Source organism: Manihot esculenta, chromosome 6 (assembly GCF_001659605.2).
Source record: "Manihot esculenta cultivar AM560-2 chromosome 6, M.esculenta_v8, whole genome shotgun sequence".
Lineage (NCBI taxonomy): Eukaryota > Viridiplantae > Streptophyta > Magnoliopsida > Malpighiales > Euphorbiaceae > Manihot > Manihot esculenta.
This window is the reverse complement of record NC_035166.2, coordinates 25,307,814-25,334,610: the sequence shown is the minus strand read 5'-3', so window position 1 is coordinate 25,334,610 and position 26,797 is coordinate 25,307,814. Positions and strand designations below refer to the sequence as shown.

Here is a 26,797-nt window from a genome sequence, read left to right as displayed (position 1 = left end):
AGGCCAAGAGTTTCCGCTTTGGCAATCGAGGACAACAAAAGCATAAAATAACGATGTCGTTTCTGTCGGTTAGTCTTCTGCAGTTCACCAACAAAGCAGCACGCTAATCTTTACAAAACAATCCATAAAAAAGAAAAACTCGATAAAGGCGTTGTCTTGCTTAGCCTACCGGAAAATCTAAAGAGGTCTGCTTTAATTTCCTGTTGCTTTATAGATAGTATGCATATCATTGCTCAATTGCTAAATTGAAGGTTTAGATCTATTATGGTTTTTAAAATTCAGGGTCAAAATTTGATGAGCTTATCCGTGGTCAATTCAGAAAGCAGCCTTAGTACTTGAAAGTAATTGTTTGGTGGATAGGATTTGGAAATTCGAGTCAAATGCCGGAAGAGGATTTAGTCGACATAAAGTTTAGGCTTTATGATGGGTCTGATATCGGGCCGTTCCGGTACTCATCGGCATCGACGGTGGATATGCTTAAGCAGAGAATTATATCCGATTGGCCCAAAGGTTTATCAGCTCTCTCTCTCTCTCTCTCTCTCTCTCTCTCTCTCTCTCTTTGATGTTTCTTTTTGAATTGAGTGTTTTGGGGCTCTTTCTCTTTTTGGGGCTTTCGTTTGTGTTTATTGCTAATTGAATTGGCTAAACGAAGCACTTGAAATATGTTTTATATTTTTATCTGATATTCCATCTTTGCGAAGTTTTTTTATAATTTTCTAAAATTTGTTATAGTTTAGTGGAATTTGCATAATCTGGAATTTTTCTTCTTTATTTTTTTTATTTTTGGCATGTGAGTGTGTTTGTTTTGCGCGGCGCGCGCCGGGGGGGGGGGGGGTATGGAGAAGGGAAGGGAAGGTTACAGATACATTTTGGTTGAGTAGTTCGAGTTACATTTTTCTGTAAACAACAGAAGCCTTTGAAATTCTGAGAGACTACAAAGTGGATGGAGTAAGAACAAGCAGGTTGGATCATGTATACAACAGAATGCTTGGAAAATATGATCTAACACAATTTGAACCCTTTGTTTTGCTTTCTCAGCCTATGCTCATCCATGTCAATGCTTTTTCCTCCTGTAGCGGGAAAGCATAATCAAGTGTTGTTGTTGTTGTTGTAGTAGTAGTTGTAGTATTTTCTTTTTTCTTTCAAAAGGTTATAATTCATTGAAAGCTAAATATACATTTCATCTGTTATAAAGCTCAGTTGTGCCATGGGATAACAAAAGAAATCAGGTTCCCTCATGGCTTTTCCAGCAAGAGATTGAACAGCCTTGTTTCCTGATGTCCTAATATGGACTAAGGAAACTGAGGAGATACTCTTATAGAGGAGCAGAATATCCTTGATCAGACCTTGAATCTCCAAGGGAATAGCATGAACTTTAATTGCATTGATCACCACCGAGGAATCTCCTTATAAAATAACTGAGTTAAGAACCCTATAACAGCCAACAGCTGCTCTGGATGCTAAACACTTGAGAAAAGAGAATCACTAATTGAGTTCAAACCTTGCATCTCCATCTACAGGCTTAGTAGAACTATCTCAGGCGACAATGGCTCCAACACCCTTATCTTGCAGCATGAAAATTGATTTTAAACAAATTAATATGGATAGATAGAAAAAGATAATAGGCTTCTTCTGGCTTGGAAAGCGACTGAATTTTGGGACGCAAATATCTCTACCATATTTCTCTTTCTTTTTTTTTAGGTATGTTTTTCTAAATTCCTTCTTCTTTGACATTCTTTCGCAGGTAAAACAGTTACTCCAAAGGCAGTGAATGAAGTGAAACTGATTAGCTCTGGTAAAATTTTGGATAACAACAAAACAGTGGGCCAGTCTAGAACACCTTTTGGTGAAGTTGCTGCAGGAATCATCATTATGCATGTTGTTGTACAGCCATCTCTAGTAAAAATGAAAACAGGTATTTCCTGTCTTATTCATCTTCTTCCTTTCTTTCCTCGTAATTACTATGTAGCTTTGTATGTGGACTTCTTGTTTAATGAGATGGTCTAACAGCTGATTTTTCGACTTGAGTATTTGCTGGGAGATAGTGATCTCAAATATTGGTATGCCAATATTTTAGCTGGCAATTTCATATTCTTTAATTTGATGTATATGTTGTGACAGATAGCTTTTAGATTTAGGTAGACGTTTCACTTATTAGAGTGGCATGGTTCAGGCAGTATTTGGGTACTAGACAGTTTTGAAATATTGAACCTGTTCACTTTTATATGAATTGAGGATACACTTCTAAACATGTTGAGCTTTTAAGGGAAAGAAATTTAAATGGATTTGACTGAATAGGTATAAGTGCCAATATCAGAGGGCTGCTTTCTTCTACTCTATATTTCCTCATGCAGTTTTCCTTACCTTGTAGTGTCTTTCCAAATGTATCTGCAGAACACATTTCCAATGAACAGATAAGCCCCAAAATTATAGCTATCTAGACCGTAACAATGAGATGAGACTAAAAACAAAGTCGGTCAATGGAAGCCTGAATTTCAGCAGGTTATTATCTTCTGAGTGTTTTGGCAGAAATGATGGCATGTGTGTCCTCTGAATGGAAGAATGACAGATGTTCCTAGTTTGTTACATTATCTCTATGTGCAGTGATTGCAGCAGACCTTGGGACTAGCAAGTCTATTGATGAAATTTTAATGGAAACTAGCAATGTGGAAATTTTACTTTTCCACTCCAATTTTTATTTTCCTGAAAGACTCCTTATTCGCTGGGACACCTTATATTTCTCATTTAATTGTCTGATGATCAAGTGCTAGTCCCTAGTCAAATAATTCCATTAGGCAGCACTTTTTAGGGTTGAGGTTATTACTTTGGAGTTAAGACCAGGAACAATGCTCTTTACAGAGACCAACCATGTTCCTTCTAATGAAAGTTTGAAACTGTAAAGTGTTCTACACCATGCTCCTAAAGTTTGTACTACCACATGTATGTGTCAGTCTGTCGACATCCCAAATTACTGGTTTCTTGTTTGGCTGTTGGAGTTATATAAGACCTCAGTTTTAGTTAAATTCTTAATTTGTCATCAATTGCTGATCAGTATAGAACATTGAAAATTATCTGTTCTGATATTGTACAAGTCCATGCATGCTTGTAGTTTTGCTTTTATGTCATATTGCATTGGAGTTGAGTTTGATGATGTAAAAACTTCTTATTTTAGTACTGGGCAAGTGTAATTGCTTTGCTTGTTTCTTAAAGTTTCTAGGACTATCACTTAAAGACTGATCGAGGAGTTGACTTCTTGTTTTTCTTTGAGCTGCTCTAAGTTCTCATGTTGACAAATTCTTGGCTACTTTTTTGAACAGAAAAGAAGATAAATGATTCTCCCAGGAAACTTGTGTGCTCATGTTCCATTTTATGAAGGCATGTAGATATTCGGGAATGCTTTAGGTACAGTATTTGTTTTGTTTGAACATCCCATGATGGATGTTACAGTATTCATGTGCACATGTATTCAGGAGTAATAAAATAGTGTTGATGTGTTTATATTTCCTTAAACCTTCCCGTCCTCCTTGGTTAATTTTTTAAGACCTTAAATGCTATGTATCAGTAGCAGAAATCCGTATAGTCTCATTGATGTAAGGACAAGATCCACAGTCAATTTTCAAAGATAAATACAGTGATTTAGACCGTTAACGATGCTTTGGCACGATGATAGTTTGTGATCTGATCTGTTGGACGCACAACGCCTCGCAATTTAAACAAGTTCATGCCGTTTTGAGATTGGTGGTGGAAAATGTTAGAGAATATGACAAGCCAATATCATAAAAAAAGCTTCGAAGATGCACAGAATTACTAACAACAACAGGTTCTGATTGCCCGGGAAAAAAAACAGAGACTCTCAACGGGTAGAACTGGTCAAAGTAATTTGCCAATTCATTCAAAGAAAGGGCTACGGTGTCCCTAGGGGATGGCATGCCAATCGAAAAATGGGTTCAATACAAAATGACAAAAAGGATAAAAAGGGATAGGTCCGTGGCCAGCGGTACAAAGATATAGAATCTAAATCCGCCGGAAAACTTTATCAGCGGCTGCTATTGTATGTTGGATGTCTTCGGCAGTATGTGCCAAGCTTGTAAACCCAGCCTCAAATTGTGAAGGAGCCAAGTATACACCTTCCTCCAGCATTCCTCGGTAAAACTTGGCAAATTTTGCAGTGTCGCTTTTCTTAGCATCACCGAAGTTGTAAACGGGTCCTTCCGTGAAGAAAAAGCCAAACATCCCACTTATATGCCCACCACATAGAGCATGCCCAGCCCTCTTGCCAGCATCCAAAATTCCTTGCACAAGTTCACCTGTGATCTTATCCAAGTATTCATAACTTCCTGGCTGCTGCAACCGCTTTAGAGTGTGTATCCCTGCAGTCATTGCCAATGGATTTCCACTCAAAGTCCCAGCCTGGTACATTGGCCCTGCAGGTGCAACCATCTCCATGATCTCCCTCCTTCCCCCATATGCACCAACTGGTAGACCACCACCAATGATTTTACCAAGCGTAGTTAGATCAGGAGTTATGCCAAAATACTCCTGAGCTCCACCATATGACAAACGGAATCCAGTCATAACTTCATCAAATATTAGAAGAGCATCATTTTCCTTGGTTATCTCACGTATGGCATTAAGGAAGTCTGGTTTAGGTGCAATAAAACCAGAATTTCCAACAACAGGTTCAAGGATTATTGCTGCGATCTCTCCTTTGTTTGCCTCAAAAAGATTTTCCACTGCAGCCAAGTCATTGAAGGGGGCTGTTAGAGTTTCATATGTTGCTGCCTTGGGCACACCAGGAGAGTCTGGCAGGCCTAATGTAGCAACACCACTTCCTGCCTTGACAAGGAAGGGATCAGCATGTCCATGGTAACAACCCTCAAACTTGATAAGCTTCTCCCGTCCAGTGAAGGCACGGGCTAGGCGAAGAACACCCATGCAAGCCTCTGTGCCTGAATTGACAAATCGTACCATTTCTATGCTTGGAACTGCTTTGATCACCATCTCTGCTAGGACATTCTCTAGAAGACAAGGGGCACCAAAGCTGGTACCTTTCTTCATCGTTTCAGCCAAGGCTGCAAGTACCTGTATGTACAGGTTAGTCCTGAAGATTTGAAAATAATATTTAAGGTTGTTCAAAAATCCCACCGCAAATGTGAGAGATCTCCATGTGCTTGATAAAAAAAAAAAAAGAAAAAAGAAAAAAGAAAAAAGGAAATGACTAAAAAGTTTATTTACCATGATAAAATTTCTTTCATCAATTTGACTAAAACGCACAAAAGTTATCATTTCTTCACTCAGTTTGCAGCGTGCTCTTAAAAAAGAAAAGGGCTAATAACATCTGAAATCCTATCTTCAGGAATAGCCACTTCCAGGTCAGAAATTTAAGCTCTCTCGAGCCCCATGTAGAAACTAGTTTCTCCTTGGACAACTAAGTTTTAGTCTTGCTAAATGAAGTCATAATCTTCTCGTGCAAAGATGGTATTGATAAAGAAATCAGTAAAAAAAAAAAGAAGGAAAATAGAACCTGATCATCCGCATGGCCAATTATTGCTGGACCCCAAGAACCAACATAGTCGATGTACTCATTGCCGTCAATGTCCCGCATGCGAGAGCCTTTCACAGAATCCATCACTATAGGTTGTCCGCCAACGGATTTAAAAGCCCTTACAGGTGAATTTACACCTCCCGGCATCAGCTCCTGCCAAAGGATCAACACAATTCAAAAATTAGAGAATGCTAAACGAGTTAAACCACGGGAAATTCGGAGAACATGCGGAGAGAGATTTCAGCAAAACGAGTTCGCGATATCAACAAGCGCCACATTTCAAATACAACACTGTCCTCATGCACGTAGATACGTATTACAAACTGTATTGGACGATTGGTACATCAATAGAATAAAATACATTTTCGATTCAATTGATTCCGAAGCCCATGGATATGAAAATTTGGGAACTACAGTTTTCTGAACTGTTCCACAGAGTTAACAAATTCATAACTGATACCCACTAGAGAAAGAAGAAAATCACGAAGAAATTACCTTGGCGACATTGAAAGCTTCTTCAGATTTTTTGAGAGTGTAAATCTTCTTCTCTTCCACAGAGAGCGCCATTTTCACGCTGCAACAAGACGATCTCCGGGAAGGATTTCGTCTTTGTCTTTGGGAGAGATTCTCAGAAGAAGAACATGACAACCCTAATCCAATTCCTACGCCGGTGATCGTAGCAGCCATTTTGACCGTCACTTCTCACCTCCCACCTCCTTCTGCGTTCGGTCAAGAAGATAAAGTGATTGAAGGAGATATGCAGCAGCCAATCAGTGAGCGATGGAGTTTATATAGGGCATCTCATACGGTCCGGATCATCGGGTCCATCCAGATTTATTCGGGTGTTCTATACGTCTATCCAGAACAATTTATGCCAGTTTTCGTAATTAATTTGTTTAAATTAGAGATAATGATTAAAAAAAATATATTTTTTTATTTTTATAAATACATTTTATTTTTTATAGTTGATTAATTAAATTTTATATTACTATATTTATTTTAATTATATTTTAATGTTAAATTATTTGTTTGAAGTTAATAGTTAACAGAAATGTTACGTCATTTAACATTATTAATAAAATTCTTAATTATAATTTAAAAAATTAAAATTTAATTGATAAATTTTTAAAATATTATTTTAAACAAATAAATAAAAAATAATTATAATTATTTTATATTTTAAAAATAAATTATTCAAAATATAATTTTAAATTAATTTTATATTTTACATTAAAATTATAAGTAATGATCGTTGTGCACGCTCATTATCATTTCATATTTCTTTTTTCCATTCAATCACAACACAGTTTAAATTTTCAATTACATTTATAAAATATAATTAATATATATTATTAATTATATATTTTTTAAATTACAATGGTAATTAATACAGATAAAAAATTAAAATATGAATTAATTTGAATTAAATTAAAATAAATTGATATATGAAATAATTTATAAAATTAAAAAATTTATAATAATAATGTGAATTATTTTTTTAATGTTATAAATTTTATTTTTTAAAAAAATAATAAAAACATCTATTTTCTGTAAAATATTTTCTTTTTTTTTTTTTTGAAAGTTGGGGGAGTCGAACCTTAGACCTCTTAGGTCCATCAGAATGCACTTTCCACCAGGTTAAGCCTCAGAGTGCATTTTCTGTAAAATATTTATAACTACATTCTAAACTTTAAAATTTATAAATTAAATTCTGATTTTAAATTGTAACTAATTATACGTTAAACTTCATTGACATGACAAAATAATATAGTACTTCCGTTATGTTTTAATATAAAATCTAATGGCAGAGTGTAATTTGAATAAATATAAAAATATAAAGTTTAATTAGTGAATAATAAAAGAATAGGTGCAATTGCAAGAATGACAAAATGATAAATTTTGTTGTTGCTATCTCTTTAAATTATAGCAAAATTATAATATTTTATAAAATAAGAAAAAATACTATTTAGTATATATATAATATAAAAAAAATTTTAATTAATTTCTCAATTTTATAGAAATGTATTAACTGTCTCACCATTTTAAAAAAATTACTAATTAATCATTTTATTAATTTAAACATTAAATATTATAAAAAAATATAAAATATTATTAATATAGAGAAATTAATTAATAAATTTTTTAAAAGTTTAGGAGTTCAACTAATAATTTTTTTAAAATTATAAAAATTAAATAGTTAAATATTTAACAGTAAAATTAACGGAGAGACTTATTAATAAATTTTTAAAATGTTAAAAATATTTTAATATATTTTTTAAAATTTATTAACTACATGATAAGAATTAAATAATAAATTTATCATAAAATAAATAAAAATAGAATGATATTTTTAAATACTATTAAAAAAAGGTGATACTTCAAATAATATGAATATTATATTTTATAATCAATAATATAATAAAATAAAATTACATTGTCATAAAAATAGTAACCTTTGTAGTCTTTTTCAGTCTGTAAAATGGCCTTTTTAGATATGATATATATTTTCTATTAGAAATTTATTATTAATAAATATTTGTATTGTTATAACTAATATGCAATATTAATGCAAAAGCAAAAAAGAAAATATTTAAAAACATACAAAAAATTAACATAAGATAAGTGAAAACTAATGAAAATAAAAAAAAAAAAAAAAAAAAAAAAACCACGAATTCATCGACAAAGTTATTAATGAAGCATTACACTCAATGATTCATTTTGGGCTCCGTTTATTTTAAAAAATATATATTTTTTGTAAAAAAAATATTTTTTATATTTTTTTGATATTTGTGACACTCAAATAGAAAATATTTTTTATAAAAAAAATAATTTTTTATTTTCAAAGAGAAAATTATTTTTTATATCTTGAAATTATTATTAAATTTTATATATATAAATTTGTTAATAAATTTATTTTATAAATTAAAATTAAATAATAAAAAATAAATTATTTTATTAAAAATATTATTCAAATACAAATTATTTTTCATAAATGTTAATACAAGTTTTTTATTTATTTTTTTTTTTTTCATAATCAAGGTGCTGCATGGAAAACGGAGTGGAGAAAGAAGGGAAGAAACTAAGAGGCCAACCCAATTTGAAAATGGCAATGAGATCTCTCTTCACAACCTCCATATACTTTTTCAGTTCCCTTGAAAAAAAATAATAATAATAAAAAAAAACTCCATGTACTTTCCATCAAACATCTAAAAAATATCTTTGAAAAAGAAATTGACAACGGAAACTATTGAGGATGCATGAATTCTCCATAATAGAATTGTAAGGACCTAATACGTGGGTTGCTTTATTTACCAAAAAGTTCTTTATATATAAAAATACAAATATGTTAACAAAATACCTTATTTTTAATTATTTGATTGCAATGTTGAAGTAAACCAACGTTATTAAATTTATTTATATAAAGTTTCGTTATATTTTTAAAGTTAAAAAGTTTTTTTTAATTAACCTTAAAAAATAAATTAACTTTTCCTTTAACTTGAGAAAAATTTTTGTTTAACTGACTTTTTCAAGTGTTTTAAATTTTAAGCAAAGAAAAAACACACAGACTACTCCTCAAAAAGTTTCTTTGGTGAAACGAGCTTTTTTCCTTTAGGTTGTGGCCAACAATGGATGGATGAAACATTTTTTGGAAGAATACATTTGACCTTCATTTATTTATTTGCAGTAATGGACTAGGAATTCACGACAATTCGTGTCAACGAGCCCAGCAGCTCAATTTGAAATGATTAATTTAAAAAATATATATATTTTTTTTACTTTTTATATTTAGCAAAACTAATAATTTTAGCTCAATTGAATTTTTATAAAAATTAATTTTCAATTAAAATTAATTTTAATTAAAATTATCAAGATTTTATATAAAATAATTTCATTTAAAATTACTTATATTAAAATTATTTATATAATCTTTGAGAACTCTTTATTTTCTATTTTTTATTTATTCTAAGTTCAAATTTATTTATGCTTTTCTAATTAATAATTGCTTTTTTTATAAAAATAATTTTATTTGACATTAAGTATTAATATTTAATGTACTTAATCATATTATTATATTAATTTTAAATCATATTTTTCAATGGTAGAATATAAAGTTTAAATTTTAAATACGTGAAAAATATTAATAATGTTTTTTTAAAATATTTTCAATAGGATAAAAATGATTATTATTTATAAAAATAAATATTTATATTTAATTTAAAAATAATAAAAACGATGAAGTGAATAAATTAATTTGAATTTCTTATTGATTTGTTTAAAATATAAAAATTTAATTGAATTTTATTACTATTTTAAATAAATGAATTTTTTGATAACGAAAATAAATTAAATTTTATTGATAGAATTTAATTTTTTTTTTTGTAAGAATCACATTCACAACAGGGTGTAGTAGATTTAGTTTTATGGATTTACTATGTACGGATGGTCACTTCCAAAGAAGTCTTCAAGAATTTTCTCGGCTTCCGAAATTCAGAAAACATTTAGATATATAGTTAGAGACCTTCCAGTATCCCAAACAAGGAAAAAAAAATTGCAACCAAAACCAGGAAACAAGAATTAAGTAGGTAAAAACATCTTAAATTGACAGCGGCTCTCATGACCATGAGCCACCGTCGGTGTTATTTATTATTCCATGTTCATAGTGTAATTTTCACTAACAGAAAACTGAGGAGACGGACATCGGGTAAAGGTAAGTACTCGCATAAACGAAGGAAATTGTGCCACCAACTGCCAAGGGCTTGCCATCGTTAACAAGGCAATCATTGTAGCTAAGGCGCTTGAAGATATTGGGATTGATGGGATTAGCAGAACTGAACCAGCCACAGGTAAGGTGAATACCCGAGATATCACAGCCACTGGCGCACGCGTTCATTATCTCCACAGTGTAGGTAGGTATGCCGCTTGGAAGAGGAGGTGTGGCTCCCTGGATTATCAGAATATCGGCCTTCGTACACTTTTCTGCTATTCTAACAGGTTCCACAATTGCCAATGCTGTGTAAGAAGAATGCAAATAAGAAAATGGGGCGTTAAAATAAATTCCTTAAGACTTGATGATCTATGGCTTTCAAGAAAGTGCAACGCTTTGGAGCAAATTAATTAAACACAACGTGAAGACAACCAATTAACCCACCGGCAAGGGAAACAGACAAAATACCCTTTTTGGAGGGGGTGAATCACAGGAAATGTATTTATACGATAAAAGAGAATTGAAACAGACAAATTATCTCTACTTGTAGGAGCATTATTCAGATTAATAACTTCTGCTTTCCATGTATGTCCATTTTGCTTTTCAATCTACAACTCCTTTTGAGTAACCCTTAAAAAAGCAACTCTCAATTATCTTAGACAAAGCTATCATCATCATAGTTAATGATTCAAACCCTTGCCATATAGACGACTAACAGGAAGCGAAAGTTGCTAACATGCGCGCTATAGAATAGACGCACAGGTCACAGGCTAACCAAGTCTTTCGAGTAAAAGGTTCTATAAGGTGTGATTATGGGATGTGAGGATCCCATCAAAAAATACTCGCTACAATTCTGTGCTGATGGAGCACAATAGCCAATGGTGCACGTTAGCACCCAGCATAACGAAAAATAATACAGGTATGCACATCCGACACACCTACCGTACTATCATCTGTACACACAACATTTCCCTGGTCGCTAGTCGCTGGTACCAAAAACTTACAGCGAATAAATGGGCAACAAAAACTTTGACGACGAAAAAAAGAACAAATGCGCAACAAAAATCGTTTCAGGACTCCTCACACAGTCACGCAGCCAAGACTAGAACAGTTGCAAAACCCAAATCCTCGCCATAAGAAATATTCATTTGCTCTCTCTTCATTTTAAAAACAATAACAGGAATCCTAGAAAGGAAAGGTAAGTCGGAATCATCTTACAGCGCCTAAGAAGCTTTCGATGTGGAGAAAATAGTGTATAGTTCCCTCCCTTGGAGACTGAATTGATCGATCCCGTGGATCTACCTTCAATGTAACTCGTACCTGGAAACCAGAAAACAAGGCAAAGGGAGAAATTAGATATTATTAGAGAAAAAACAAACAGAAACAGACTGATTTAGTAATTTATTCCTTCTGAATAAAGGTGATAAAATAAAGAAACTGAAGGAATAGAGTATGGAAAGAAAAAACAAGATGACCCACCAATGTCACTGAAAGAAAGACCAAGAGACCAACATCAATTAAACAAACGCAAACCGACGAAAATGATGATAGAAGCATTTTAAACAAATATAAGGAATGTCTAGGTCCATGGAACATGACCCACGTATATAATATTATACAAGTATATGTATACGCACCTGTCGAATAAAGAGGCATGGATAATAGAATCAAGGAGAAGAGGAGAACCAAAACGGCGGCGATTCTACCCTTTGAAAAGGCTCTCATCTTCGAGGATGAATATCTACTTTTTGGCGCAGTAGAGCAAGAGGAAGGCAAGAACTTTTTGATTCTCCCGAAGCGAATAAAGGGAACAAAAGTCAAATAGATCGATAACTACGTAGAATCAGCGAGTCGACTCGGAGAACTAAACCGCCATGGATATGATGCTTCACTGGAAACGAAGAGTCTCTCAAGTCCCAGATATTGAAATCTGCATAAAAGGACGTGATTGCATCTAAGTATGCGTGTTCATCATATCACATCATCATTAAAGAGAAAAAAACTTAGAAACAACAACCGTCTGATTAGAGCATCAAGCGGTTCACATTTCACTGCAAATGTAGCTATAAACCCCTAGCACTCACGAGCTAAACTTTAGCTATAAAATGACCTAGAAACGACGGCGATTGGTACAAGCCTTGAACGACTTGCTTAGCGTAAAAAGGCAAAAACACGAAAAGCGCACGGTTATCATTCATCTAATCTATCAGGATTAACTTACTAGACAGAGTATTTTTTTTCCATCAATAAAAATTAAAAATAAACAAAAGAGAGATAGAGGAGCAGTTCTCTTTCCCTCGAAACGAAGCGTTGAGGTTAAAGGAGGAAGTCTTGAAGGAAGCGGAAGGTATTATCCTGTGACTGAAATGGAAAAAAGTATATTTTCCGGGAAATTTTCGGGAACATGAAAATTGGAAAGAAATTGTATATATATATTCAAACGCACCGGCAGCAATTGCAGCAGCGAAGTTTACTGCGCGAGAACAGTGTCAACAAAGCAAAGAGTACAGTACAGAGAGACAGAGACAGAGAGAGAGAAAAGAAGCTTAAGAGACAAAAATGGCAGAGTGAAAAGGAGAAGCCACAAATGACAAAAACTACATAAATCCCTAAAAGTGGTACTCCGATCAAACACATTTAATATCCATGAACAAAGCAAATCAATTTACGTATATAGAACAACACAAGTGATCGTATGTGTCCATGCAAACCAGGAAGAAGGTCTGCTTCACCTCTGAAAAAGGATTGGATTGGGTGGGATGATCAATCAACACCGAAACGCGTGCGTTTTGAAGTCAAGGGGAAGAGAGAGCGTGGGTTTTGTGTTTTTGTCTGGGAACGGGAGCTACAGATATTTATAGTGAGGAATATTGGACGGTTTAGGAAAATAGTTAACCATGGTTAAAGCGCACGTGGGTGTGTTAACAGAAAATATTAGAGCAGGTGAAGACGCACGAGGGAGTGTGAACGGATATGATGATTGCGGTGATTAGGGGACGTGGGGGCACATTTTTAAGAATCTGATGGGGATTAGTAATAATAAATAATAATTGCAGGGATATTTATGACTCCGGATTTGTTGGCTTTTTGGTCTCGATCTCAACCTCTGAATTGAATGCTTCCGGCGATTGTTTAGGTGAAGGGGAAGGGTTGCCGGAGACTTGTCAGCCAAATGGGAATCGGATTACACAAAAAGGGCTTAAAAGTGGGTCTTTTCGCTACGAAGTGACCATATGGTTATTTCCTTCCAAGAGTTTTTTTTTAATATAAATAAAATGAAAAATTAATTTAATTTAATTAATTTATTATCAAATTAAATACATGAAATATAATATCAATCAATAATGGAGTAGTAAATATTTGAATTATGTGCTGAAACAAAGTGGGTATATATCATTATATGAGGGTTTTTAATTTAAAGGTAGTGATAATAAACCTTTTCATTTGTATGATTTTTTTTTTAATTTATAATTTTTTAATTAAAAAAATTAGATTTTTTATTTTAAATAATATAATAGTGAAAAAATAAATAAAAATTAAATTTTTAGGAAATTTTTTTATTTTAAATGAATCCAAAATAGTTTAGGGTCCAAAGTTTCTAATATAATTGATGCAACTTTCCTAATGGGTTGGAAGCAGACAGTGAAGTAACATAATTGCAGAAGTATTTCCCCCTTTGATTGTACTGCTACAGCAACAGAATATCTCTACGTACGGTTTTGACCAAATTCAGTATGGCTCTTCTTTACAAATATAGTTCAATTTCTTAATTAATTCAATTATTCGAGAACAGAAAAATATATATATTTAACTTTTATTGCAAAAAATCTTCAAGATTATAAAATTTATTACTATTTTATTCTTCAGCTTTCTTTCTTTCCTTCTTTATTATAATTTATTTAATGTGCATTTACGTTTCCTTCCTCAATCATCATTCAAATCTCAATTTGATATTATACTTTAATAGTAATATTTGTAATATGCACTCAATTAATGTACTTGTAAAATGAATCTTAATTGATCCCATTTTAATGGAAATCGTTATACAATATTTACTTTCAAATTAATTTTTATTCTTTTTTAGTAAACTAATTATAATGGATTGTAATAATTATCTCTAAATCTTTTGGTCTTCTATTGATTTTAGGTTAAATTTTTTTCCTTTTTCTATTTTATTCTCTTTTATATAGGATTAGGCTATAATTATCTTTTTATTTTCTATTGTCTTTGCATTTCTTATTTCTTCTTTTTTATGTCAAATGGGCTTGAAATTAATATGATTTAATAGAAATCATTACATAATATTTACTTTCATGTTTTTTTTATCTGTAAATTGCATTTTAAGGCTATAATATACAAATCAATGGATCTTAAAAGCCCAAAGACAGCCCATCCCATACAAATTAATTAAATCAAAATCAAAACACAAAACCCAAACGAAATCAAACCGCTCCTTCCCATCCAAAGAAACCAGCAACATGTCAATTAGCAGCATCAATAATTTAGCCAAAACCACTGTACACTCTGAAAATATAAAATATTTAGTCAACTCGTAAATACATTTAGTTGAATATTTCATATTCAACGCTTAACTTCTATAATATATAAGTTTATAAAGTGCAAATTAGAGCATTAACTTACAAAAATTGATTTCTTAAGCGTTTACAAAAATTGAATTTATAATTATATTGTGTCTAATATAAGTTAATTTTGAGTTTATAATAATTTAATAGCCTAATGATAAAATAATTCACCGAATTCACATTCATATTATAATCTTTAAATTTTATACTATTAAATTATAATTTTGATATTAGTAACAATTTTAACTATGAATTTAAATTAATTTTAATTAAAATTCAGATTTAATATTTGTCATCTCACTTAATTTTTTTTTATTTTTTTAATACTAAATAAGCACTAAAATAAAATGGATAAGTCTAATTAAATTCATATAAATTTTTTCAAGGGCTAAATAAATTTAATTTAATTTTTTTTACCAATTATTTATTAAAGGTCAAATAAATCTTAATATAGTATAATATTATTTTTTATAATAAAATATTATTTTTTATAATTTAAAATATTAAAAATTATAGTATTTTAATTAATATGAAAATTATAAAAAAACAAATAAATATAAAAAATAATTTATAAAATTATAAAAATAAAATTTTATTATATAAAAAATATTTTTATTATTAAAAAGAATATTATATTAAATGATGATTTATTTAGTATTTAAATAGAAATATAAAAATTTAATTAATAAAAAATTAAATTAAATTTATTTAGTTATTGAATAAACATATATAAATTTAATTAGCCTCGTATCCAAAGTAAAATAATCAGGCTAGCATACTCCGAGTTATTAAGCCATTTAAGTTCAGGCAAAGGTAGAAACCTTGTATGCTGCTTGGGCCACTATATTTCTCGACGTTTTATTACATAATATTAATTAAAATACTGTATTAAAATTATAGTTATTTACTATTTAATTTTTAAATATTATTATTATTAATAAACTAATTTTTTGATTTTAAAAAATTTATTAAAATATTTTTATTTAATTTAATTTAATTTTACTTATTTATATCGTTAAAAATATAATAAAATATTAATTTTATTTTTAAAATGAAAAATAAAAAAATAATTAATAATTATTTTATTGATAAAAAAAATAATATTTTAATAAATTTTTAAAAATATATAATTGACTTATGATTAATAATGATAATATTTCATAATTAAATAAAGAATTATTAATGATAAAATTGAATTTTAAATTTTTCTTTCTCGTTCATAAAACGAATATGGAAAAATTATTTTTTAAAAAGAAACACATTTTAATAAATTTTTAAAAATAATTTATTAATAATTTAAATAATAAATTTTTTAATAACATATGTAGATTATTATTATGGATAGATTTGGTGTTTATATGTGTTGGTTGGAGTGAAAATTTATTTTCTTTATTAATTTATTAGTGTTTGTTAATTTATCTATTTCATTAATTCAATCAACTAATATTTTGCGTGTTAACTGTTTTGCCGGTCTCTGCGCTTTCTTGTAAGAACAAATAACGCAATAGTTAATGTGTTTTCCCCACAGGTACATCTTCTGTTTCTTTCTACTTCTGATGTGATTTTCCATATTATATTCAGTTTGTTTTTTAATTTGATTATAAAAATATTAATTAATTAATTACATTGGACATGAAAATTTGTACATTGAGATTCAGATTATACTATATAATACAATATCCTAACTCCTAATTAAACTTCCAATCCTAGGCTTCCACGCTGCGCGCCATTGCAATTCTGCAATTTTCTATTACCCACATGTTTTGTTTTTTTTAAATAATTTTGTCAGAATTAAGAAGGTAAAAGGGTTTAAGCAAAATTTTATTATTTAATATTTTGTTGGGAAGTTACAACTTGTTAATCACATGTCATTTTACTAGCTGTTCAAAGGATATATTCCAGCAACCATAACCATTCTTCACACATAAAAAAGTCTAACTTATAGTTTTTTGTTTCAGTTCCTTTTTCTTATAAATAAATTCACTATTCTTTCTAATTTTCTTCAATTGAAATCAAATAAATTAAAATTTATAATAAATTAAATCAAACCAAATTAAAATAAAAATAATTAATAATTAAATTAATCAATTTAATTTAGTTGGTTTAATTTGATTTATTATTGATTTGGTCACCATATTCAATTTGTACATGTGTGCTTAATTTCAATTATATTTCATTTTTTAACTGTAATTTTGGACACAATAACAATTAATAAAAAAAACTATTAAATTTAATTATATAATTTTTTTTAAAAACTGAAAAAATGGAGCAAATATATTAAATTTCTTAAAATTAAAATCAAAATATACCATTTATTGATAAATCAAACCAAATCTCAGAGAACAAATTATTTTGCTGGTAGAATCGAACTATGCTCGCCCTTAAAATTAGAGAACGTGATTAAAATGTAAAAGTGACTAATTGTGTACTACCAAAATAATCTCAATTAACCCTTTTTTTTCATAAGTTCATACATATATATATATATATATATATTCTCAATTAATCCCTCATGGTTGAATTTATTCAATTACTCCCTCGTAGATTTAACTTTCAATGATAAATACATTTTGGAATATAAAATTTAATTAAATTTTTTTAAAAAAAATTCTTAAATCATAAAAATTTTTATGTATTAATCTTTTTTTTTTTTTAAAGATTCGCCAGATACGTGAAAACAAAGGAGGAGCTCACGGGGCAAGGAGAATGCATGTTTTCCGTTTTCCGTCTCATAATCAGAGGATCTCAACTTTCATGAGCTGACTTATAGGCATCTTAATCGTTACTTAATTATTTAAGGTCCATTTAGAAGTTTTATGTATAAAGAGGAAGTAAAGATAAATAATATTAATAATTATTTTTTATATATATGTTATTGTTACACATATAAATTTTGTTGTTAATGTTTCTAAAAATAAAAGAATTTATTATAATAAATTGAAAATGAGAAAGGAAAGTCGCTAATTAACAATGTTATAAGTTGGAGTTGAATTGGCAGTGACAAAATTGAAAATCTTGTGTACCATTTATTTTTTCCGTTGTCTGCAAAAGAAACCATTAAATAAAAATAATGATAAATTTGTGTCCCCATAAAAATCATGTGACCAATTAACAAGCAGGTATATATATTTATTAATTTTGTGAACCACAGAGATGGAAAGTGGCAACTTCTAGGCAATTTCACTGCACCAACTCCCACTTACATGAAAAAATCATTTCCAAAGAAACAGCCAATGATAAGGCTTGTAATTGGATTACACATTTTGGTTCTACCTGGGGTAAGTTCTCTCCATGAAACTTCCTCCGTTGCCTTGCCTTGCCTTTCCACTCAATCATCATCCTCATTTTTTCTTGCTTACAGGTGTCCTTCACATAAAATTTAATTATTTAATTTTAATTTAAAAAATAAAATATATTAATAAATTTATGAGTTGTATAAATATAAAAAATATTAAAAATATTTTTTAAATATAAATTGTTTTATGCAACAGGCCGTCTAAATAAATTTTATTCTGGTTTCCTTGTTCGTTACTCTCGACAGGCGTTGAATATATTATATATTAAAGACACAAGGAAGTGGGGGTGTGGTCCTCTTTCTTTTGTCCAGGTTTTGATTTCTTTAGACCAAGTATATTCAAAATCTTCGAGCTGCTTGCGGCGTTGACAAGTGCCATTTCATTAGGAGTAGCTGCTATATATAAGTGCAGTCTTTCCTTGAAAGCTCTACTACCCAAGTTGTCAACTCATTTAACTTCCTGTGGGTTTCTCTTCTCTGCCTTCTTTTATCTTCCTCGGACAGTTGAAGATCTATAATACAGACAAAAGCTACCTACGTCTATTATCTGTTAATCTTCTTGTCTTGATCTCTTCTTCAGTTTTGAATAGGATATAAAAGGCTTTTTATTAATTAGCCCTCTTCCTGTTTCTCATCGATGGATATTGGAAAGTGTAACTGGAAGAGAAATCTGTTTGTCAAGGCATGGAAAAGGTGTCGATCTCTAGGTTCTGGCACCAAGAAATCTGCCAGAAATATTTGCAACTCTTTGACAAAAACCAAATCATGGCACTGTACCACAGGATCAAGCGAAGGAGATGAAAAGCGGAAAAAGAAGTGCCAGGTAGCTCCAGAAGGCTGCTTCTCAGTCTACGTAGGACCCGAGAAACAAAGGTTCGTGATAAAGACTGAGTTTGTTAACCATCCACTGTTCAGGTTGTTGCTTGAAGATGCTGAAATGGAATATGGGTTCAACAGCGAAGGTCCAATATTGCTTCCCTGCGATGTTGATTTGTTTTATAAAGTTTTAGCAGAGATGGATTGCTGGGAAGACATAAGCATCTCAAGATGCAGGCCATTAAACCTTTGTAGTCCTTCGCTTCCATCCATGCAGATGCTAAAGTTTTTTTTAGTATAATTGGGTTTTGTTGGAATTTTTACTGGAGAGTTTAATGTCTTAAAAATGACTTTGTATACTAAGCTAAATTCTCATTTGTGCAGATATTAACGTTGAGTTAACTATACCTGTATATATAACTGCATAAAAGTTTAAAATATACGTTCAATTTTAAAGAAATTTATATAATTGCAGTAAATATATAAATTATATTATAACCATTAATCACGATGAATTTCATTATTAATTTTTTGACTTATAAAGCTTAATAACAAATTTATAATTATTTGTAGAGTTTAATCACAAATTCGTAATGTTATAATATCATTATTTAAAAATAATATATATTCGATTGTTAAAAGAATGAAGTCATTCTTTTTTTATATAAAAAAAAATTCTTCTTTATTTTTTTGTTAGCCCAAGCCCAGCTATACAACATAAAACAAAACAAAAAATGATAAGATCACTATTTGTTGGAAAAAGTTATTTAGATAATATTTATTTTTTAAGTAAAAATACGGTCTCTTCAAAACAAATATTTTACTATATTTTATTATATTTTAAATTTATAATAAATTCAATTATTAGACAAGAAGTTGTTCTATTTTTATCTAATTTCTTATCACTATAATTATTTGCTAACATTTAAATCTAAATCTCCTAAAATATCTCTTAATATTTAATAAAGTGTAATATATTTAAGTTGATTATGATTGAAAAATTATTAAAAATATATATTTTTAATGTATATTAAAAAATAAAATAAATAATGATTTGAGATCGAAAAAGAAATAGGATTTTAGTGTGAATAAGTAAGTTTAGCCTGAATGTTTCACGCTTTTCTCTTTTATTCCTTTTTCACTTATTTTCTAATGACGCATAACCGCCACCCTGCTGTAGTGCTATATGTCGCTATCACACAGAGTCGTACGTACGGACATATCGGTCTTCTCACTATTGTCAGACGACCATTTAATTCCCTTCCGACACTCATGCTGATAGGGTTGTGGCATAGCTGGACCTACTCCTCTACTTTCCCATCACGTCAGATGAGCTAGGTCCCTCTTTGGTGAGTCTCGGCCCCGGTTAGCTCAGCCTGCTCGATTGTGAACTGGGTTGCGTGCTAATGGATCAACTAGCGTAATGGACTCTGACAGGTTCTGGGCCTAACTCTCCTACAATGGCTTGACTACAGCATGGGTGTCAATAGCCTAGCGGTCATCAAGTGTCCCTTTACCTGCTCATTAGTTATTCCATGATTAATGAGAGGGTAAATTTTGAAATCTCAATTATGATCGCACGGCCCTAGAGAGACTTCTATCAAAACGTCTTTTCTCCACCTTTACCCATTTCAAATTTGTATTCTCGACTTTGCTCTCGACTCTTCTTCTTGCTTTGCTTTCGACAACCCATTCTCTCTTGCTCTTCCCATGACTTCCATTAGGATTCCCGATGTTGTGGATTTGATATATTTTGTCACTCCTTCTTCCCTTTTTGATTTCTTCTCCAATTAATATATCGATACCTCCATCTATAGGATTAGGACTCCTCCTCCTAATGAGAGAATTGTTCTTCCTAATTCAGCTCCGGCGGGCTTGGTAGACCCAGCAGGGTCGTAGCTTGATTTTTTTTGTTAAATAACGAGATTTTGGACTAACTTTCCCTTTTACCCCTTTTTTCCATTGAGGTTTTTACCCATTTCTATGTGACACCTCGCATGTTATCCCCAAATTCCATACTTTTCATGTGTTCTTTTGAATCAGTTTGTCTATATTAGGGTTTTGCCCCCTCCATTGCTCTGTTTTCTACATTTTTTCGCTTTGTTCGGGCTAATTATGAGTTTTATTATTTTGCTACCCGGGAAGGATTGTCTATCTTTGTTGCGTACAAAGATTCAATAAAAGGCTAGACTGAAATCTTTGTGGTGGTCGAGCTGAAGGAGAGCTCAGGGATCAGTTGGGATGTCGATCTCTTTTGGAGAGAGATCCCTCAAGGCTGCAATGACCTTTCTCGGCTATTCCTAGTGGATCAGATCTGTCTTTTTCAACTAACCTCCGTACGGAAGAAGCATGATGTCGAGAAGTGCATGTTTATGTCCAACCTCTGGGACTGTCGGGAAGCTGGTATTGTCAATGATTGATTTCTTATTCTTTCCTTTTTAGTTGTATTTTTTCTACTTCACCTATGGACAACCTTAAGCTACCGAAGAATTTCAATTTGTCCATGGAGAACTTGAAGGCCACGCTGGAAGCCTTCAAGGCCGACAAATCTGTGGCAGACGTGACCCGGGAGGTCTTTCAAGTTGTCACCCCTGCTTGTGTAAGCCAGACTTCTATCCTTGTTTCTGTTCGGGCCTTGATGCCTGCTGTCAGGAGTTCTTGTTCTGGTGAGCTGGGTCCCTCTTTGGTGAACTCGAGTCTCGGTTAGCTCGATCTGCTAGATTGTGGACTGAATTGCGTGCTAATGGGTCAGTTTGCGTAGTGAGCTCTGATGGATTTTGAGTTTGACTCTTCTATAAAAGCTCGACTACGGCACGTTAGTGGTCCGATGGTCATCAATAAATAAAAATATTATGAGACAGAGGAAGTAAATTTATACTTTTAAAATTTATAACATAATAATAAATCCGTGCATTAAATATGTTAGGCAGATTTTCCCGTTTCTTTAGTTACGCAATAAATCCATACATTAAATATGTTAGGCAGATTTTCCAGTTTCTTTAATTACGCTTTCAATCATCAACATATTTTTTACTCCTAATACTTTGTTTAATGGGAGGTGGATTTAAATAAAATAAAATTTAAATCTTAATTTAAAAAGCGTATTCTTTCTTCAACATAAAAATTTTTAAAGTTTTAAATATTAAAAAAATTTTCATTACTTTAAAAAATTTCTTCAAACTAAAAAATAGCCTTTAATAGATAACATATTATATAATAGAAATAAGTCTAATTAAATTCATTATTTAATTTATAGTTTTATCATTTATATATTATATATGATATTATTTATTTTTTATAATAAGAAGTGGAGAGAGTTAAATCTTCATTTGTAGCTTATCCGTTGTTATTCATTCTATTGTGCTTCTCTTAAACTCAAAAAATATATTTTTAAAAATTTAAATATAATATTTATTTTAACTTGGATATGGTTTGAATTAAATAACGACCATGAGAATACCTCATTAATTAATATATATGTATATAATTGACAAAAATATATGTTATTTTATGAAATATAATAATAGAAGATATATATATATATATATATATATAATTTAAGCAATAATTTTGGATGATGACATTCTCAAGCAATAATTTAAAGAGATGCACTGAAATTTCCGCAGAACAAGACCATATATGATAGAAATTTACAAGTGTCCATCTCCGTCATGCACATGTTCAACTTCACTTCATTCATGGAGTCATCTTATCATGTAAATAAACAAACAATTGATGAGATTTTTTATTGGGACGTTGAATTTAGTGATAAATACATACTTCAGTAGTCTTGAAGGATGATCTCATTTTACTGTTGGATCATCAACCAAATTCACTATTTTATTCTTATTTCACCACAACTCATAAAACACACATGACAGATTATCCATTTAAATAATTAAAACAGCAGCAAATATAGTAAGATCAAGCAACTACTCCTTTAGCTTGATGTCTTGCGTATGATTGTTCAGATCTGCATTAATTCTTCAAAGGTTTTCATGGCAGAAGCTGGCAAACCCAGAAGCACATTTATGCTTTTCATCTCTTTCCCATCAGAAAGGAAAAGAATTACTTCCTTCTCTGGCAAACCAACAGGCCCTGATAAAATTGGCTCTCCCCACCCCAAGTCTGCAGTGTGGAAAGATAACCTAGACCAAGCAGTGATTAAAAGTGTTGCAGCAAGTGAAGGTCTGGCTCTAGTAACTTCAAAGTAATCTATGGCCGATCTCATATAACTGTCGTCAACCAATTTAACTGCCTCCTGAACAAGCCCTACTGCAAAAGACAGATGATTATCCACCAACTCTCCCGCTTTACACAAAGAATTTGTTAAGACAATTCCATTGCCAAAGTACCCATAAGGTATTGGTGGCACAAATCTAGAGCGTCCATCTACAGCAAACAGCAATTTTGTTTGTTGATCAGGAAGCATCCTTAATGCCTGACATCGAGTTCTCCAAACAAAAGCTGAAAGAGCTTCAAATTTTGTGCACTTGGCTACACCTCCATCTTCCATGGCTTTTTTCTTTAGTTTTTGAAGCTTCTCAGGATCAAAACAGAACGATCTAAAAGTTATTTCTTCTTCATAAAGCTTGCTGGTATTTGATACGTCTTCGATCTCAGCAAATTCATGGTGTGGAAACTCTATCTTAGGTGGGTTGCGTGCTTTTAGTATGCTTCTATCAATAAACGGAGGGACCTTCAAAGGCAAGCCCCTTGCAGTTTCAGCCCATGACTTCACAAATTCCATTGCAGCAATTCCATCGAGCATACAGTGGTTCACGCTTAGTCCAAGAACAAATCCTCCACATTTGAATCTAGTCACCTGTCAGTTTTAAATAGGAACTCTTCAGATTAACTTTGTGATTGTGTAACAGAAATAGTCATTAGAATTCCCATACCTGAGCAACCACAAGGGGCATCTGAAGTATGTTCTGTGCACCCGGAATATCATAAACCAACTTCCCAACAGGGTCAGGCTTTGTGATATCTCCAATCTCAGTTATGGCACAGTTTGCTTCAGCTTCGACGAAAACGGCACCCTCTCCAGTGCAATCGACTATCAACTTCCCTTCCGAGCTAATCGTTAGCCTCCCAGCAAGAGGATAGTAGTGAACAAGAACTTTTGATAAAGCATTCTTGACAACTTCCACTGCGTCTTCATTCCCTTTGACATCAGACTTAAAGCAGTAAATAGTACGAACTATCACTGCAATGTTCTGATCAAGATTTGAAAGGAAGTAAAGACCCTTCTCTGTGTTCTCTGCAGGAGGAACCAGAGTTGGTTCGCTCTGCTTAACACTAAGTTGAAAGGTATTATCACTACCATCTGCCATTGATGAAATTAATTCCTTAAAACCTGACACACCAATGAATGCAGAGTTGAAGATTAAACGATCGACATGCTACCCTTCTTGGTTGGCTTGGAAGTAACAGACAACAAATTATTAATTGACATGGAGGACTCGGTACCAGAAACATACCTGCAACTGAAGAGTGCTAAATTGGACGCTAATGGGCAGCAATGCAACAACGTTTCGATGTTTTATTCATAATGGTGTTGTAGTTATATAGGAAAAGGTGGGCCATAAATTTTACAATTATGGATATGGTTGATTAACAAAATATTAGTATATACTCACAGACTTAACCTTATATTAATTGCATTAGAGCAATCTGCGAGGTGTCAAGTTCAAGCCTTTCCCGACCCCTTATCACTTTGTCAAAAAATATGTATATATCAAGACAGTGACGGGTTTCAATTTCCAGTATACGAAAAACCTTATTAATGGGACATTGTCCTTTCTGCAAATTGTGGAAAGGTCATATGCATTGTGGTAGGCTACTCGTCAAGGAACCGAGATATTACCAGCAAGCCAGCCTGGCGTAAGAAAAAAAAATGCGACCTTGGAGCTGGTTGGTGGGGTTAGCGTCCGAAAATTGGATTACTTGATCCACCTAATTAGTGTTTTTTAACCTAAATTAAATCTACGCCAATCATGATTTTTAGTAAACTGAAAGTTTTTTAATAATTGAAAGTATACATTAGAGTATAAAAAACATTAGTCTGTTAAAAAAAATTATATAAAAGATAGATAATTATATAAAAATAATTTTTTTAAAATTGTTAATTAATTATCATAATTTTATAATCTATTTTTATTTATTATTAAATTATATTTATATAATTCTTTATTTTTTATTAACTTGTGTCATATAAATAATTTTATGGGATTGTAATACTGCCATCAAATATGTCACGTGCGTCTGCTATTTCCCTTGCATTGCCCATAATGGTAGCATCAGCTGTTGTAGTATAAAGCCAAAAAAATCATTGTTTAGAGCCCATATGTTGAAACTTCTCCATCATAATATTTTCATTTGGGGTACATTTCTACCTTTTTCAAGTGACAGAAAACAAAATCTTTATAGAATCTGGATTTGCTGAATGTCCTGAAGGGCAGGCGGACACTGTATCGTGTGAAAATAAATAACACCCACCGCCATGGATTTGGAAAGGGTGATTTACAAATGCATCATTGAATTTTGCTGTTGTTAAAAATTTGATCCCTATATAAAAACATCTTTGAAGTTTTGATTTCATTAATTTTCTCTGTATACTCTGGTACATTTCACTTCAGACCATAAAGTTTGCCAAAATTAATATTTTTTTCATTTATTTTTAAAAATATATTAAAATATAACTTTTTCTGCAAGAGTGATTTGGTCTTTCCTTAAGTATTACGGTAAAATAAATGAATGAAGTGTTCAACAAAATGAAAACTTTTTTATAATTTACCTAATTGGAAAAAAGCCTATTTTATGGAAGCCATAAGAATATATTAATTAAAAAAAAAATGAAAATGAATCTACTTCAGAGATCTATAAGGGCTCGTTGGTTAGCTAAAAACTGACCCAGGAATGGAAACGAAATGAAGAAATTATTTTGTTGATATTCGGAAAGTCTATTCTTAATTCTTATTTCTATAAAATAGAAAATCTGGTTTCCACAAATAAGTTAATCAACTTCCTCCTTTCTTACATAGGAAATCAAAACATGAGAATCACCATTTCCTATTCCCATATATTTTACCTTCTATTTTAACTTATTACATTATTTATAATTTTTCAGCTAATGTAGATAACTTTAAATTTATAAATAAAAAATAATAACATATATCATTCAAGGATTTTTGTTAATTTTAGAATAAATTAAATATAATAAGTTGTTTAATTATTGATCATTAAATTAAATAAATTGTACTAAAAATATTAAGTCGAACAGGAAAAATTTAACACTGTTAGTTTAAAATGATCTAAATTTAATTTCACGGGCAAAAAGATTAGGCTTATCATGTTTTGGCTACCCACAAGAAAGCCCTGAAATAAATTCATCCCGTTAGTCAAAACAAGATACCACTAGGGCGTGTTTTCCAGCTCTCACGATGTTTACCTCAAAAAAATCTATCACTATTTCCCCCAAAGAGCTACAAAGCTACACGACTTTCCTCTAGCATTGTGGACCCGTTAACTATAATTTCTAATTACAATAAATCCCAATAAAATATCGCTTTATTAACATTGTGCCCTTTCAAAACGGTATATTTGCATCCAAAACACTAGATATATGACCTTTGATGGCATGCTATGCAGCAAATGCAAGTTTACTAGTATCAAATTATTTCTCACAAGTCACAAGGAATGACATCTAGACTTTTAAGAGCATCATCAATCTGCCTCACCTGCACAAAACAGCTAAAAATACTTCATATGACACGATGCTGAACTATTCAAATTCCAGTTCTATAATTAACTTGGGAGGCACAAAAACAATAAGTTTCTAAAAGCAGCCC

General features: G+C 31.3%; 5 protein-coding genes across 8 annotated transcripts; 2 read left to right on the top strand and 3 right to left on the bottom strand.

Annotated features, from left to right (window-relative positions):
- The first annotated feature begins 37 nt into the window (after positions 1-37).
- LOC110617745 (membrane-anchored ubiquitin-fold protein 3) lies at positions 38-3,510 on the top strand. Of its 2 annotated transcripts, none has more exons than XM_021760726.2 (4): positions 38-185; positions 283-510; positions 1,745-1,915; positions 3,318-3,510. In XM_021760726.2, the coding sequence occupies exons 2-4, from the start codon at positions 381-383 to the stop codon at positions 3,371-3,373; spliced, it is 357 nt and encodes a 118-aa protein (XP_021616418.1). In that variant the 5' UTR covers positions 38-185; positions 283-380; the 3' UTR covers positions 3,374-3,510. The 2 variants fall into 2 exon arrangements, with proteins under 2 accessions (XP_021616418.1, XP_021616419.1); XM_021760727.2 differs by having other exon boundaries at positions 46-185; positions 258-510.
- A 241-nt stretch (positions 3,511-3,751) lies between these two features.
- Positions 3,752-6,333, bottom strand: LOC110617744 (glutamate-1-semialdehyde 2,1-aminomutase 2, chloroplastic). The gene is made up of 3 exons (XM_021760724.2): positions 6,041-6,333; positions 5,525-5,698; positions 3,752-5,082 (listed from the first exon to the last, which is right to left on the bottom strand). Exons 1-3 carry the CDS (start codon positions 6,230-6,232, stop codon positions 4,015-4,017), a joined length of 1,434 nt encoding a protein of 477 aa, XP_021616416.1. The 5' UTR covers positions 6,233-6,333; the 3' UTR covers positions 3,752-4,014.
- Positions 6,334-10,124: 3,791 nt separating this feature from the next.
- On the bottom strand, positions 10,125-13,115 carry LOC110617139 (protein TAPETUM DETERMINANT 1). 3 transcript variants are annotated; one of them, XM_021759749.2, is made up of 4 exons: positions 12,983-13,115; positions 11,888-12,180; positions 11,469-11,570; positions 10,125-10,555 (listed from the first exon to the last, which is right to left on the bottom strand). In XM_021759749.2, the coding sequence occupies exons 2-4, from the start codon at positions 11,973-11,975 to the stop codon at positions 10,218-10,220; spliced, it is 528 nt and encodes a 175-aa protein (XP_021615441.1). In that variant the 5' UTR covers positions 11,976-12,180; positions 12,983-13,115; the 3' UTR covers positions 10,125-10,217. The 3 variants fall into 3 exon arrangements, with proteins under 3 accessions (XP_021615441.1, XP_021615442.1, XP_021615443.1); XM_021759750.2 differs by lacking the exon at positions 12,983-13,115 and adding an exon at positions 12,697-12,932; XM_021759751.2 differs by lacking the exon at positions 12,983-13,115 and adding an exon at positions 12,268-12,677.
- Positions 13,116-18,516: 5,401 nt separating this feature from the next.
- On the top strand, positions 18,517-19,390 carry LOC110616532 (auxin-responsive protein SAUR32). The gene has a single exon (XM_021758925.2). It carries the CDS (start codon positions 18,766-18,768, stop codon positions 19,243-19,245), a length of 480 nt encoding a protein of 159 aa, XP_021614617.1. The 5' UTR covers positions 18,517-18,765; the 3' UTR covers positions 19,246-19,390.
- A 3,270-nt stretch (positions 19,391-22,660) lies between these two features.
- LOC110617143 (omega-hydroxypalmitate O-feruloyl transferase) lies at positions 22,661-24,574 on the bottom strand. Its single transcript, XM_021759756.2, has 3 exons — positions 24,428-24,574; positions 23,846-24,303; positions 22,661-23,769 (listed from the first exon to the last, which is right to left on the bottom strand). The coding sequence occupies exons 2-3, from the start codon at positions 24,278-24,280 to the stop codon at positions 22,912-22,914; spliced, it is 1,293 nt and encodes a 430-aa protein (XP_021615448.1). The 5' UTR covers positions 24,281-24,303; positions 24,428-24,574; the 3' UTR covers positions 22,661-22,911.
- Between the last annotated feature and the right edge of the window lie 2,223 nt (positions 24,575-26,797).